At 30.2% G+C, this 15,272-nt stretch overlaps 1 protein-coding gene across 17 annotated transcripts in view; it reads left to right on the forward strand.

Annotated features, from left to right (window-relative positions):
* LOC105256072 (CUGBP Elav-like family member 1) overlaps positions 1-15,272 on the forward strand; it is a 519,054-nt gene that overhangs the window by 439,699 nt on the left and 64,083 nt on the right. For all 17 annotated transcript variants that reach the window (XM_025407275.1, XM_025407273.1, XM_025407271.1 and 14 more), the window contains one exon: positions 14,218-14,266. In XM_025407275.1, the coding sequence (XP_025263060.1) occupies positions 14,218-14,266 (49 nt within the window). The remainder of the gene's footprint in view (positions 1-14,217; positions 14,267-15,272) is intronic.

Here is a 15,272-nt window from a genome sequence, read left to right on the forward strand (position 1 = left end):
TATGAATTTAACAGATTTTCGCAAAACATTTATACTAAGTCGATAGAATTGATTGTTTCTATATTTCATGTCATCCCTCATTGGGAACATCTGTTACATCGAATGATATATTGATGAGAGATAAATTTAAATTTTTGAAACAGCTTTATAAATGGTTATCATAATTTTGTTGCGATAGACAGAGATATCAAATACATCCACATATTCGAAAAACATATTTATCAATCTAAAATTGATTGTTTTTAATTAAGAATATATAGCTTTACGTGGGCTTTTGTTTATCATTTATTTATTCATTTATAACACTGTTTATTGAGACATCGATAATGATATATGTTCGCTTAAATCTATTTGCTCATAATAAAAAAATTTACATAAATCTTAAATTTTTTTTATTATAAGCAAATATATTTTTATATCGATGGTTATACTTATCGTTTACTTTGTATTTATATTTTGGTTAAAGTGAATTTTCTATGTAAATCTCTTTCTATAGACATAGAACCGCGAAAACGCAAAGAATCGAATGAACAGGCGGTCGAAGATAAATGTTCATGAAATAACGTTGATGAAACCGACCTTCAAAAAGACAGAATTACCAAACGCGGCCATAAATTTGATGAGCATGTTTGCTCCCATCGCGCAAAATCGACCAGAAATTGATCTTTTCTCATTTCAGGCTGCCACGCCGCTCGTCGCTCTCGTATTTCATGTTTCCCTTCATTGAGAACATCGGTTTCGTCGTGTCGCGTCGCCCACCCCTTTCGCAAAACGTCCGTTCGCGCGAATGCACGTGGCGGCCGCATTTTTTCTCTTCTCCGTTCCGTCGCTAAAATCCATGCAGATTTTTCACGAGGCCCTCTCCATCGTGGCGCGCGCGCGCGCGCGCTCGCGCATTCGCCACCCCCACCGGGGAAAAAAAAAGCACGCCGCTCTCTCCAGACCAGCCACTCTTTCCCCGCCGCCCTCTCGTCGCGCCCTTTTTTCATTCTGTCGACACTGCCCGACGTGGCGGTACGTGAAACGAATTTATAACTGGCGATACGACGGCCGAGCCCTTGAGTCGAATACGTCGATTTTAATACCCGCTACCCCTACGCCGCGCATCCAAACCATCCCGCCTACGCGCCCTTGTCACTTTCGAGGCAACCCCTCGAATGTCAAAGCGCACCCTGGCCGATCGGCTTTTACCGTGTGGATATTGAATTTATACCGCACGGTCGAGAGAACTAGTGAGAAATATGCGGGCAGGAATGAACAAAAGCGAATTTTTCTTGGCGATCGGGTAGCGCTGTCATTGCCGATAGTATTTTGGACTGACAATTTTATATTTTGCGGTATATGTGTGTATATATGTGATTTTTCGTGCGTTAAGTAGATAAAAAAAATATGGATTTATCTCACATTCTTTCGAATCCTCATATTGCTATTTGTAATCTATAAAATATCAAAGGTATATTTACACGATACCGAACAAATGATATATTCGAGTTTTATATGGAAGTGAAGTTTCTAAAAAATGCGCGGCAAACGTAAATGCATGTGCAATTCCTTTTTTAAAAGATTGTTAATAAAAACAGATAATTATATTTTCCAATTATTGGAGCAATGTTTGTGAAATTTTTGAAATTTTATACGAAGCAAAAATATGCAATTAGAACATATGTGAAAAATATGTATAATATTTATAAATTTTTTAAAATTAATTTTTTTTTTTTGAGAGAACTGATATGCTTGTGCTAGAAGTTCTGCAAGCGATGAATGGTTCACTACATTGTTGAAACAATACTCGATTTATTTCATATAGAGCACAGGCAGAAGCTATAAATAAATATGAAACATAAAACCGCACCTGTGCACATATCCCACATACTCCAGATTCAATAAAATATTTGTATCAATTAATAATTCTCTCAAAGCAAATAATTTTAAACAATAAAATTTTGATAAATAATCATAAACTCGCACATGCGAGCGGTATTCGAAATTATAAAGATTCACAAAAAAATAAAATAGTTAACACTTCTGTGAGAAGAATTGTTTTTGCAAATACTTAATTATTATCTTATTTTTAAAATCATAATTTTTATTTTTAATTACTCATTATAATATGAAATAATACAATATAAAATAATAATTTACAAATTATATGATACATTTGATGTACGTAATATGTACATACAAAGATAAATATTATGAAAATGATTTTTAAAAAATGTTTTAACAAATATTGTATTATATTTACTAGTAGAATTTAAAAATTAAAAATAAAAAGTAAATGTAAAATATAAAAAGATTATTGAAAAATCGTTTATATGGCTCTCGATGCAATCTCTATTTTTAGAATCATCTCAAATATTTTAGCAAATATCATACGTGAATTCACCGCACAAATATCATGAAAGCCATTTCCACCCTCGTATTAAAAACAAGCCGTGGAGATTAAAAGTCGCAAAAGTTCGAGTCAGCGGGCGACAAAGTGCGAATTGCCACTTTTGTGGTTTCGTCGACGATTAAAATACAGAAAAGAAATCGATATCAAGATGGTGATATAATTTACGTGAGCTAAAGTGAAGATAGTAGATGTCAAATAGAATAGAAAAACAGAAAGAATATTATTTTTAAAGCTAAAAAGTGAGAGAATTGAATAATTTTAAAATAGTTTTTTTTTAATAATTTAAAAAAAATGAAGACATATCTTCCATTCTCGCACATGATGATTATAAAGACTATTTCTTCCATGACAATAGTCTCAGATTAAAAGTCACAAAACCGGTAGATGTCGCGCAATGCACGACAATCACACTGGCAGGAAAGCGGAAATGCTACTTTTGCAGTCCGGACGCGACCGCGACCTAAGGAGGATAAAGGAGTTTCAGCATATCCTGGAAATGAGCAGGACGCGAGAATACGTAAGTAGTGATATAACTTTAAATGGAATCCCTCTTCTTTCTTTTAAGAAGAAAAACACATGTCAAATTTGTAATCGTAATATAATTTAAGATGATTAAATCTTTCAAATAATTATTAAAGATACAACAGCTGAAACAGCTTGCTTTACATTTAATGTAAAACAAAATACTTTTTTTAAATTATTGTTGGTCAAAAGAGATCAAAATATTAAAACCTTATTAAATCCTGCTTTTTCTCTGTAATCTCTTATACATGTGCAAATTTAAAACAAATTGATATTTTTGAAGTCGATTTATAGCAATTCATAATTTAGTTTCACAAGCTCGGTTATGAGCAACTTTATATCATTTACTAGTATTTGAAAAATTTTTATTGACATAGATGGATTAAAACTTATCAAAGGATTCCGACTAAGAATGTGAAAAAAAAAGAAATTTCTAGAGAAAGAAACTTGCACTTTTTTTTCCAAATGGGGATGAACGCCAGAAAGAATTCACGAGTGTAACTCCAACTCGCGCTGTCGGCTCCTTCTTTTGCGCAAATACTGCGCGGAACTTTATTTCTTGGGAAGAGTCTAGATTAAAAAATCGAGAATTGCAACCCGTCAGGAGGAGACTGCACGTTTGGAAGGCCGAAAGCCGATTACGCTTCACCTATTCTAGATATTTTATTATTCCAAGAAAATGCTCGGGGAACATTTAGACCCGAGGGATCTCATTTAATTTCTCTTCGCCAGATATCGCGGTATCGTTCCGCGCTTTCCCAGATTTCTTCTCAACGTTTTCGCGTGTTACGGAAACTCGCACTTACCGAATTACTCTGTAAAAATCCTACCGAGAAGACAGGGTCTTTATTTTATTTCTCGTTTGGGAGTCGAACCATCCGTCGACTTTAAGCGGGATTGCCGTGCACGAAATTACCGAATCGGCCGCAATATAAAGATACGATGCGCAGAAGGCACTAAACCCAAACACGCCACGCGCTTAGCATAGATATGAATTTTATACTGGCTCTCACAGAGCGATACGAGAGATTCTTTCGCGTTCGAAGTATCGAGGAGATTCGCAAATAGAATGTCCTGAATTTTCTTACCACGAGATATAGTGCAACCTTGAACGAGATGCATCTCCTTGTTCTAGACAAAATTCTTTTTACGCTATATTTTTCAATTGTCCCGATATCGCAAACTATTTTCCTCTTTGTATTTTTACAACAATTCGCAGACGTAAGTCGTACTTAATCAAAATTTGTATGTAATCTTTTATCAATGTTAACCGTCACTTATATCAAATGTTTATATAATGTAGTCTATAAAATACAATGATCGAATAAATTTGAATTGTAAATGAATTTCTATCTTATTTGATAGTTTGGCAGAATTTTAAAAAGACATGTCACATACATGTCGTCTAAAGAAATATCTGTATGTTATATAAGCTTACAAATATATTGATGTAGAATGTCCTAAAATCATCAGATAGAGTTTTAATAGATCTCTTGATTTAGATTTTTTTATTTATAATTAGACTCTCAAGTTTTGAATTGTCTTTAGCGAAGATATCTAGAAAAATCATTATTTTTTGCAATTTTTTAAATTTTGTTTATATATTATATATTTGTAACTAAATAAATTGAAATTAAACTACATCATATCTAAAAGAACTAAAGAATGTAATTTTGTTGAATTTTTTATGCGCACACGCTAAAATTTAATTTATGAAGAATCTCCTTTTAATTAAGTTTAACTCGAAAGTTATTAATGCCTTGACTTTTTCGCTAAAAACTTTTGTTTGTCTACGAATTGTCAGAGAATTTATTATTAGAAAATATTCGATGGGAGATTTGGAACATCTATATAATGATACATTAATAACACATCGATCGACTGTTATTTCCTGATTAAAAAAGATGAATAATTTGCATATAAATTTTCTTATGTATTTTCTTATGTAAATATTGTATTTTTAAAACGTATGAATTTCTAAAATATTATTCATTCGAAGAGAACTGCGCTCCTTCTGTATACATATCATCCATTTATTCGTCAAACTAAAGCATTTACGAAGATTCAAAGATAGTTTGCAGATGATAGTTGTGCGAGTTTTCTGCGAGTGTTCTGCTTGTTGATTTAAGAGGCCAACTAGTAGGCATCTCTCCAAGCAACATAATCGAGTGATCCAGTGCTCTATTTATGAACGTATAAAATATACTCGATCTATATTAAATCATTTGTTGCCAGATTGTGTCTCGCACGAAATAATGAGAAATTTTATAACGTTATATCTTATGGGTAATTCATTTAAATAATGTGCGTCATGTGATTGTTACATTGCAATCTGTAAAGGAATAATTATAAAAATTATATTTACGTTATATATTCTCAAAGAACTTTTTTCTATAGGAAATTTATGCATATGAAAAGTTAGAAAATAATAAGTGTGTTATTATTCCTTTAAAAAAATATTATGCACATATAAACACATACATAAATAAGTATATTAGCATCAATCAATAATATGTACCTTGTTAATATTAAGCTCCACTTTATGAGCCTTGTATATGTCTTTTCATGAAAGACAGACATGGATAGACAATATTTTCACGTTTAAATTCGCACACAAATCTGTCTTAGGTCATTAATTTCGAAATAATTAACTTATCAAATTCATTGAAAAATTGTAGTAATATATAATATATAATATTCTATCAACATAAGTTATCAATTTTTTAATATAATAATTGTAAGAATAAAAGTAATATGAATTTATAGATATCAAGCAAATTATAAAATAATTTAGAATAAAATATTTTATTGCTGCATCATTATTATGGATATAATTTTTTCAGAAGTCCATATTACTTTGAAATTATACAAAACAAAAAATAATTTAGCGCTTATTCCCCAATATGAGACATAGATGGGGAGCTGCAGTACATAAGTTGATTTATAAAATACAAATTATATATTCAAATTATATATTTAAAGCAGTGTCTGATATAATTAATATTTCAAAAAAACAATTATTGCACGCAGTTGGATTTTCATAGCCTTTTAAGCAGATATTTAATTTAAAAAATTACATAATTACCGAAATAAAATTTTCTTTTATATTAACTTTTATAAAATGTTTATGAGAATTGAAAGTTTAATTTTTATAAATTATCCAAATAATTAAAATTTTGAACAATGTTAAAATATTGTAGATATATTTATATAAAAATTATATATTATAAATATTATACTAAATATTTTAAATATTTTAAAATAAGATATAGAATATTTTATGTGAATTATACAATAATGTAAAAAAAACGAATTATACTGTTGCAGAGATACACAAACATTTAATTTACCGAAAGACTAACTATGTAATTGATTAAGTAAATTATAAATTGCTTACCTATGGTTGCTCCGCTGTTGCCTGATATCTTTTCGGGCTGCCTTTTTTTCTCTTGTTCATCTTTTCTTCTTACTTCACCACTCACACGACACTTACGTAATTAATTACGATCATACGAATACTAATTAACACAATATGACGATCACACAATACTATTACATGGTATTCCCGATATTAATTCTATTCACGTATATGTGACACGCACTTTATTATATTTTACGCCAGGAGAATAAATGCGAAAACTATAATATCCATTTGGCTGTAAACAATTACACGGCCAATTTCATAAGCCATTCTTTACGGCAATGCTACCTTTATTGTTAACAAATATTGTATACTCATATCGTAGGAAAATTTTGATTATTTCGCGTAATAAATGAATAAATATACAAATTAAAATTAAAGATAAAATAACTGCGGAATAAAATATTTGAAAATATAATTAAATTTCCTAACTGTTCGCACACCGGATTTTGATCGAATAAATCTCGCGAAATACGTGTTTTGATAGCGATATACAAACGCCAAATTTAAGTAGTATGTGATTGATAAATATTAAAATGTAAGATTAATAATGAAAGAGACATTTTTATTTAAATGTCTAATTAAATGCGTTGTGACATTACAGTTCGGAACCGATCTATACATTTTGTTAATAATTAAAAAAACACGAAAATGATATCAACACGCGAATTTAGTTTAGACACAAACAGCCAGAAAATATATAATTGAAATTTAATATGGGAAACATAGTACGATAGCATAAATTCTAAAACATATATATTATTAATAAACATTTATATATATCATGCTTTTTCGTTACTTGAAATATCAAATGCGAATCGTCTCATATGAGATGATCTTACGTTCCCTGTCGCGAGAATTAATTAGTTACACGAATCGATAATCAAAATTGGAATAATTATGAGAAATAATCGTTTGGAAAAATAATGTAATGGAGCGACTAACACTGCTGCCTACTCGTTCGAATCTTACTGCGCGAATAACAGTACGGTGACCTTGTGTATACACAATACGTGTTATACTAAACCTACGTCGCAAGAGACGAACAAAACGAGCCACGGTTTACTTGTTGTCATTATAAAGTATATTAAACACAATATAAAATAAATGTATGCGCGAAATATTCGGTTTCTTGATTTTCGAATGCGTTATTAATAAATGATTGGTTAGTGTAAATTAAATTCAAAATCCAATTACATATAATTGATTAATATAAGATTAACAATTGGATTGACGCTTTTTGTTATTTTAATTGCTCGATCCTATGATTCGTAGTATATCGCATGCTTTCAATCCGAAAATGATCAGTATATTATATTTAAATCGGTGAATACTTTAAATGTAATGCGAAATACATTCAAAGCACTAAGGAAATAATTATCGTCCTAAATGTCAGATGAAATAATATAATAATAATTTATGATTTTTATTCCGTATCTTGCTTTTATTCTTACATCAAATAAATAATTACGCGAAATACTAATAAATAATCATCGATATTCTTACGAGTCATTTGTTGCGCGAATTAATTAATCATACAAATAATCGCGTTATCATTGTTATTTTGTAATCGTAGGAAATGATTATGTTATTTGTGTCTTTTGATACTTATTTCGATCATATTTCGAAAAATAATACAACAACATGATAATGTAACATTTTGTATCGTTATTTTTTCATGCTTTGAATTTTTCGTATATTTAGATGTAATTTGTAAATCATTTTCGGATTGAGAACGTGCAATGCAAGATCAAATAACGAAGAGTCGCATGTGATATATAATGTCAACTATAAATATTAATAATTAATTCAAGATTCAAGAAATAAAATATTTTATATGATATTAAATATATTTCTCTCATAATGACAACAAATGAACTATCGCTCGTGTCGTTCGTCTCTTGTGACGTATATAGGTCTTGTGTATACACAAAGGTCACTGTGCTGCCGTTTGTGTAGCGAGACTCGAGCAGGTAACAGTGCGCGATAAAGTTCCGTATTAATAATAACCATTTTCGTTTATTTATCGTTATTTTTCAAAACAATTGATCTCTGTGAGTATCCTAATTATCGATTATCGAGTTTCGTAATTGATTTATTTCCGTGCTAAACGTTAATAATACGAAAATATCGATATGTAAAATTGTTGAATATAAATGATGATTCAAAACCTATTTAATTCCAAAGTAATAAAAGAGCATGATATATATACATAAATCTGATTGTTTATTAATAATACATATATTTCTTGGAATTCATTCTATATATGTTTGCATATTAAATTTCGATTATATATTTACTGGCAATTTATTGTATCTTAATTCGCATAATATCGCGCAATATTATATTTTCGTGTTTTTTAATCATGAAATTAATAAAGGGAGTAAGGGATGGATTGGTTCCGTTCAAACAATATCGCGACGCGTTTAGTAAGCATATTATTAATCTTCTAATTTAATTTTTATCAGCCGTGTTTCATAAATTTATTTCTACATCATTGTATAACTTATACATATTTCTTAATATTTATTCGATTGAAATATATTATGCGAACAGCCGGTAACGATTTTTGAATATTACATTCTGCAGAGATATTTATTTTTAATTTTATTTATATTTTATTTAATTTTAGATAGAGTAAAATTGCCTTAAAATGCGAATATATATTATTCGTATATACAATAGAGGTAGCATTGTCGTAGCGAGTGGCGTGTGAATTTGTTCGTGAAATTTTCAAGTGTCCAGCGGATTGTAGTTTCGTGCAATACATAGTTTTCGCATTGTTTTTCCGTCGCAATATAATAAAGTGCATGTCGCGTGCAATTAACATCGCGAGTGCCATGTAAAAGTGTTGCGAGATTATTGTATTATGATAATTAGTGCGTACGCGATCTTAATTAATCGTGTGTGATTATCGTATGAGTGCCAAGAATGAACAAGATGAATAAAAGAGAAAGAGGAAGCCTGATGGCATCAGATAGAGCAACATGGTGAGCAATTTATAACTTATTTAATTTATTATTGGCTAGTGTTATACAATTAATTGCTTGTGTATCTCCGTAATAATCTATTTACATTATTGTATAAAGTGCATATAAATATTCTATATTTTATTTTAAAGTATTAAAAATATATAATAAAATATTTATAATAATTTTTTTTATATATTTTCACAGAAATATGATATTTCAACATTGTTTAATAGATTTATGATTATTTAGATAATTTAGTAAGAATTAAATCTTTATTGTTCTCATATCTTGTAAAAGTTAATATAAAAAAATTTTTCTTTTTTCTTTAATTATGTAACTTTTTATTAAATATCTGTTTAATTGAAACGGATAAGAAATTTATTTGCGTGCAATAATCATCTTTTTTAAATATTTATTTTGGACACTGCTTTATATATATGACTTCGATATATTTGTATTTTACAGATCAACCTTATGTGTACTACAATTCCACTGTTGCACATCATAATGAGGTGAGTGTTAAATTATTTTATATAATTACGAGAAAATATGGAAATTATTGTAAAAATTATTTAATTAATATTAATAGACACAGTAATAGAATATTTTATATTAATTTATCATATAAAATTTGCTTGATAAATATATGTTGAAAGAAAATATTAAAGAGTTATGTTAAAGTAACAATATTACAGATAATTTCGGAAATTTATTGCTTCGAAACTTAATTGAGCTAAAGTAAATTAATACTTATAATTTTAAGATTGAAATGTGTGTGTGCGTGCACGTATAAGATTGTATGAAAAATCTGTTCTGTATAATATTTTTAGTTTCCTTCGTATTTCTTTTTCAGCTTATATTAATATACGCATATTATAAATATAAAAAAAGAAAGAATGACTGGAAATATTTTACAATTTTATTTATTTTATATATTTTATATATTTATATATTTTATATATTTTAATTAATTTACTTAATAAAAAACCGATTATATGTATTATAATGCATCAATTTTATTCTTATATTTCGTAGGTTGTTCATCCATATTTGTCATTAAATTGACTTTATATTATTTGAAATAAAATAAAATAATATAAAGTCCAATAAATCTTTCGTCGCAGAGAACAAAAGAAGTTATTTATATATATATAATATATAAATTATATATTTTAAAAAAAGAAAGAATTAATTAATTACCCACCCACACATATACACGCACACATGTATACATGAATATTTTTTAAATCATACGTATAAATATTATTATTTTGATATCGTAGCTATCAAAAGTAAAAGGCATTTTCAATGAATATGGAATACTCAAAGTATCGAAGCTATTGCACACAATTTTGTATTGTATTGCGATATACCTCGTATCGGGAAAGCATACTGGCTTACTGCTTTATACGGCGAATCTGGCGCATCCAGATTGCATCACCGTTGTGGTATATGGGTCGTTAGTCAATGCGCATAATCTTCGATCGCAATCGTGGCTGGTGGTCCGATTATACCTAGCTTGGTATATCGATCCTACCGTTCGATATGGATATCGAATTTGAATCTCGGGATGATCCTTCCTGTCGCAAACGGCTGCAAGATAGAACCAGGAGTACAATTGCGAGGAACCTAGTTTCGAGAATGAATAGCAAATGACCGCTAGAATTGCTATTGAACATGATGCTCTCGAGGGGATATCTTAACCTTTTCGCTGCTAAAAATGACTATAAGCGCGACCAATGGATTAGATTCAAGGATTGTCGATTAAATATGAACAATCGCATCGTCATAACATCTAAGGATGACTAAAAAAATGATATGATTAATGTTTCTAAAATATTAATCATTATAGAAAATGAAGAGTGTAATTATTTAAAAATATCATTATCAGTTTATTCTACCAAGAAGTTTAATTGCATTAAAATGCTTTCTTTAATTATTTATTTCTGCATTTCTTGATTCCAATCCACATAATTTTTCTTAGTTTTTTTTAGAAGTTAATTGCATTAAAATGCTTCCTTTGGTTTTATACGTTATTTATTTCTGCATTTCTTGATTCCAATCCACATAATTTTTCTTAGTTTTTTTTTTATAAGTCTTATGTTCTTTAAAATTTTAAAAAACTTACCTTTTTAAATCTTTATAATTTTCTTGATGATTTAATAGATACAATACTATAGCTCTTTAATAACATACATGTTATAGCTGAATCTATAAATCCTCGCTTTTACAGACATCCCATTAGATATAAATATATTAGTATAGATCTTTAGCTTTTTATTAGAATAAGCTGGCTAATGTATTATAATAAATATATAATAAAACACTATTTATTTTTCATTTCAATATTTATGAAAAATACTTTACGTTAGTTATTTTTTCACAAAGCATTAATAGACATTATAATGACGTAATTGCTCGAGTTTAGTTAATTAACGATATTGTGTCGACGACCTGTAATTCTTAATTCTTCCAGGTTCGTTTTTCGCCAGAGATACCGTGACTCATTCGTTATGAGTCGTTAAAGATCTCTCGAATGTTTCGATCGAATCTTCTCTTCATCATCAGAGTTTGTTAATAGCGTTAAATTTAACGAGCGTAGCAATTAAATTAAAAATAAGGAGTTTAAAAATAACCCAGATCGTGACCGCTTGCTCGTCGTTCACGCTAAAGTATGGACTGTAGAGCATAACTGCAACGTCATAAAAACCGATGGCTTATTCCTCTGACATGCAATAACCATCACCATAATAAACGAAAATGTCAGATCTACCATTTTCCTCGGGAGGGAGGCTCCATCACAACGCGGCTATAAATGTTATCCTTTTCCCCTTCTCTATCATTATTTCTTTTTTCCTCTGCGTGCATTTATTTTGTTACGGCGCGATAATGCATCATCTTGACTATAAGGACGTAACTTTACGATACCATTCCATTTTTATTTGCAAAGAATAATCACCTCACTAATTTTTTATGAGTCTTCGTAAGAGTAGTTGAAATTATTAAGTGGTATCCAAGCAAATATGATATTCATAGCAAAGGATATTTAAAAAATTTGAATCACTTGAGAGAGAGAGAGAGAGAGCAAGCAAGAAAGAAATATGCATATTTATATCAATATGCTATTAATGATGAACGAATGCAATAAATATGTGAAACGTTATAAACAAAGCACTTGAGTTTAATCGATTATTGTACCATACTACCATATCACATTGAACCGCAATTTAAAAAAAAGAATAACTGACCGCATTTTTTATCGAAAATCCCTATAAGCGCTATTGAAATAATCTGACGGGGGTATTTTATACAAAAAAAAAATGAAAAAAAATGAAAGCCCACGCACGTGTTTATCTACGATAACATTTATTTACTCGAAAATCGCTTGCAACTTGCGCGTACTCTGTTTCAATCGCATAATTGCTAAAACATCAGTTGCAATAAATTTTATCTTGCAGCGAAATCCGCACAATTAAATTTGGCGTAAATCGATTTTATTGCAACGAACGATAGGTAATCGCATATGTGGCGCGTATACACATTACACCGGCTATACGCTTCTTATCTGTTCATGAAGATCGCGTGTGTTTGTTCGTGAAAACGCGACCGATGTCATAGATTCATTGCGCAGAAAATCTCGTTGCGCACGTTCGAACGAGCAGATACGCCGAAATAATTTCCATATTCACACAAGCGGTTGATCATACAATGCAGCTACTTTACCAGGCGCGTTTTCCGTGCATTCCACTCATAAATATCGTTTATCAAAGAGATATCGCGCGTTTCAACGATCTTTCGATATATATGTAGCACGGATATCGTTATAATAAACACTCTATTATCGCGATAATAATACACTTGTCCTATCCCAGAAGTAGGTATTGGTATTTTAATGGATGCTTTTCAAGTCCGTTATATACTCGCTTTAATTTCCAACGTCCGATATATTTTCATTCAAGAGTCAAATCAAAATTAATGCAAAGTCTACTTGATATTGATTTTGATTGTAAAACTGAAGTGTGTTTGAATAAAGTACTAGAAACGAATAAAAATATTCCTGAGAAAAGATACTCTCTACAATAAATATCATTCGATCTAACTTTATATAAATTAGGTAAAAAAATTATGACCATTCTTTTGACTAATAAATTAATTATTTGTTTTATCTAAAGGATAGATCTTTTTAATAAATGTATATATAAAAAGTATAATTTAGTTTATATAATCAGTAGATAAAAATCTTTACAAATAAACTTCATATAAAATACGCAATAAAATTAATCTTATTTAATTAATCAGATAAATTTTATAAGTTTGATGGAGTCTCAATTTGTGATTAAATATCTGTGCATATTTAATTGTGCTGAAAAAATATATTTCAAAGAAAAACAAAAAGTTGCAAGGAAGAAAAATCGATTCCGTACTGTTTAAATATTCAATAGACGTAAAATGAATCTCTTTCTCATATCATGGTGCAGATTCAGAAATATCACGCCGCATCATATATATATATATATATATATATATATATATATATATATATATATTTATATCGACAATACGGTGTTCTGTAAGATAGAAAATTCCGGCTTTATATCGCACTTGATTTTCGGTCTCGCTCACGCGAAATAGGAAAGAATCCTTAGAATAAAATCGGGCGCAATCGCCTCTATGTAAGTACGGGAACGAACTGCGAGCCGTGGAAAACAGCTTCCCGTTCTTGCATTTTTCAAAAAGCGCGAAACGAACTTTACATCCGAACCCGCTCTCTCGAACGTCGACGATATCAGCAGTTTTATCAATAATAAATGTCACTTTTATTACGTCCCGACGCTTTCGAACCGCCGATGATAAGGTCAGACCAGTGCAGAAACTCAGACTATATCGTTGACTCTTTTTATTTCCAGATGCGCCATCCGATCCAGATGAAACCGGCTGACAGCGAGAATCGGAACGGTGAGTGAAAATTTTAATTATATTCGGACGGAGCACTATCTCGCAAGACATTGCATTCGATATTAACAATAAAAATAATGGTATCGAATTCATTTTTAAAGAAATTCTACGCGAAATGTGGCTCCGTTCACCAAGCAATTTTGAATTTTTGCTACATGGCGAGCGATAAAAATTGATGTAATTCTAACTTGCGTTGTTTTCCAATTAATCGGTCTATGAAAACAAAATACAGACCGACTTTCACCACGTAAAGGATAAATGTTATCAAATTTCGATGAGAAATATTTAATTTGATCCAAGATTTATGAGCTCAAATTTCCGTGCGTTTCAGGTGCATTTAATAATAGTTTTAATAAGAAATACGAAACCTTTCATAAAACTAGTATAATAAGATGCGCCGAGTAACATACCGTCTCTTTTAATGGTTGTTCGATCATTTCGAAGTTCTGGCACGGTTGAGAAAGGAATTCTGAGCAAAGTGGCATGACGGTATAATAAGCGAAAGAGAGAAGACAATAATACCGATCGCGAAGGTAAACTTAACTCTCTTCGCGTCGCAACCTCGCCGGAAAATGCAGCTCAAAGCGCGTTCATTAAATGCTAATTAATTGACCGAATTGAGGGGTTTATGGAGATTGTACAGTCAAAGAAGACATAATCGAGCTACGAAGGGACGTTAAGCTACTAAGGATTAAAATCAGTCAGAAGAATCGGAAAATTAGCAGAAACGAACGAATTTTATCGAGAATGTCAGGATGAAAATTCGCGCGCGAATTTTTCTCCTTTTTATCTTCTTTAAACATTTTTGATATTTTCATTGACGAATCCACTTGTTCGCCGTTGCATTGTTTCGTAAATACATTATGGCAAATTAGAGACACTTTATGAAAACTTTGTTCTAGATTTGTATAGATATTCAGGACGGGAGAGATTTTATTCTGATACAAAAGTGAGAATTAGTAAGTAAGTTAACAATGGCTTTTCACTTAGAATTCAATTGCGTTAT

The sequence above is a fragment of the Camponotus floridanus genome, unplaced genomic scaffold, assembly GCF_003227725.1.
Source record: "Camponotus floridanus strain SB8 unplaced genomic scaffold, Cflo_v7.5 scaffold17, whole genome shotgun sequence".
NCBI classification, from domain to species: domain Eukaryota; kingdom Metazoa; phylum Arthropoda; class Insecta; order Hymenoptera; family Formicidae; genus Camponotus; species Camponotus floridanus.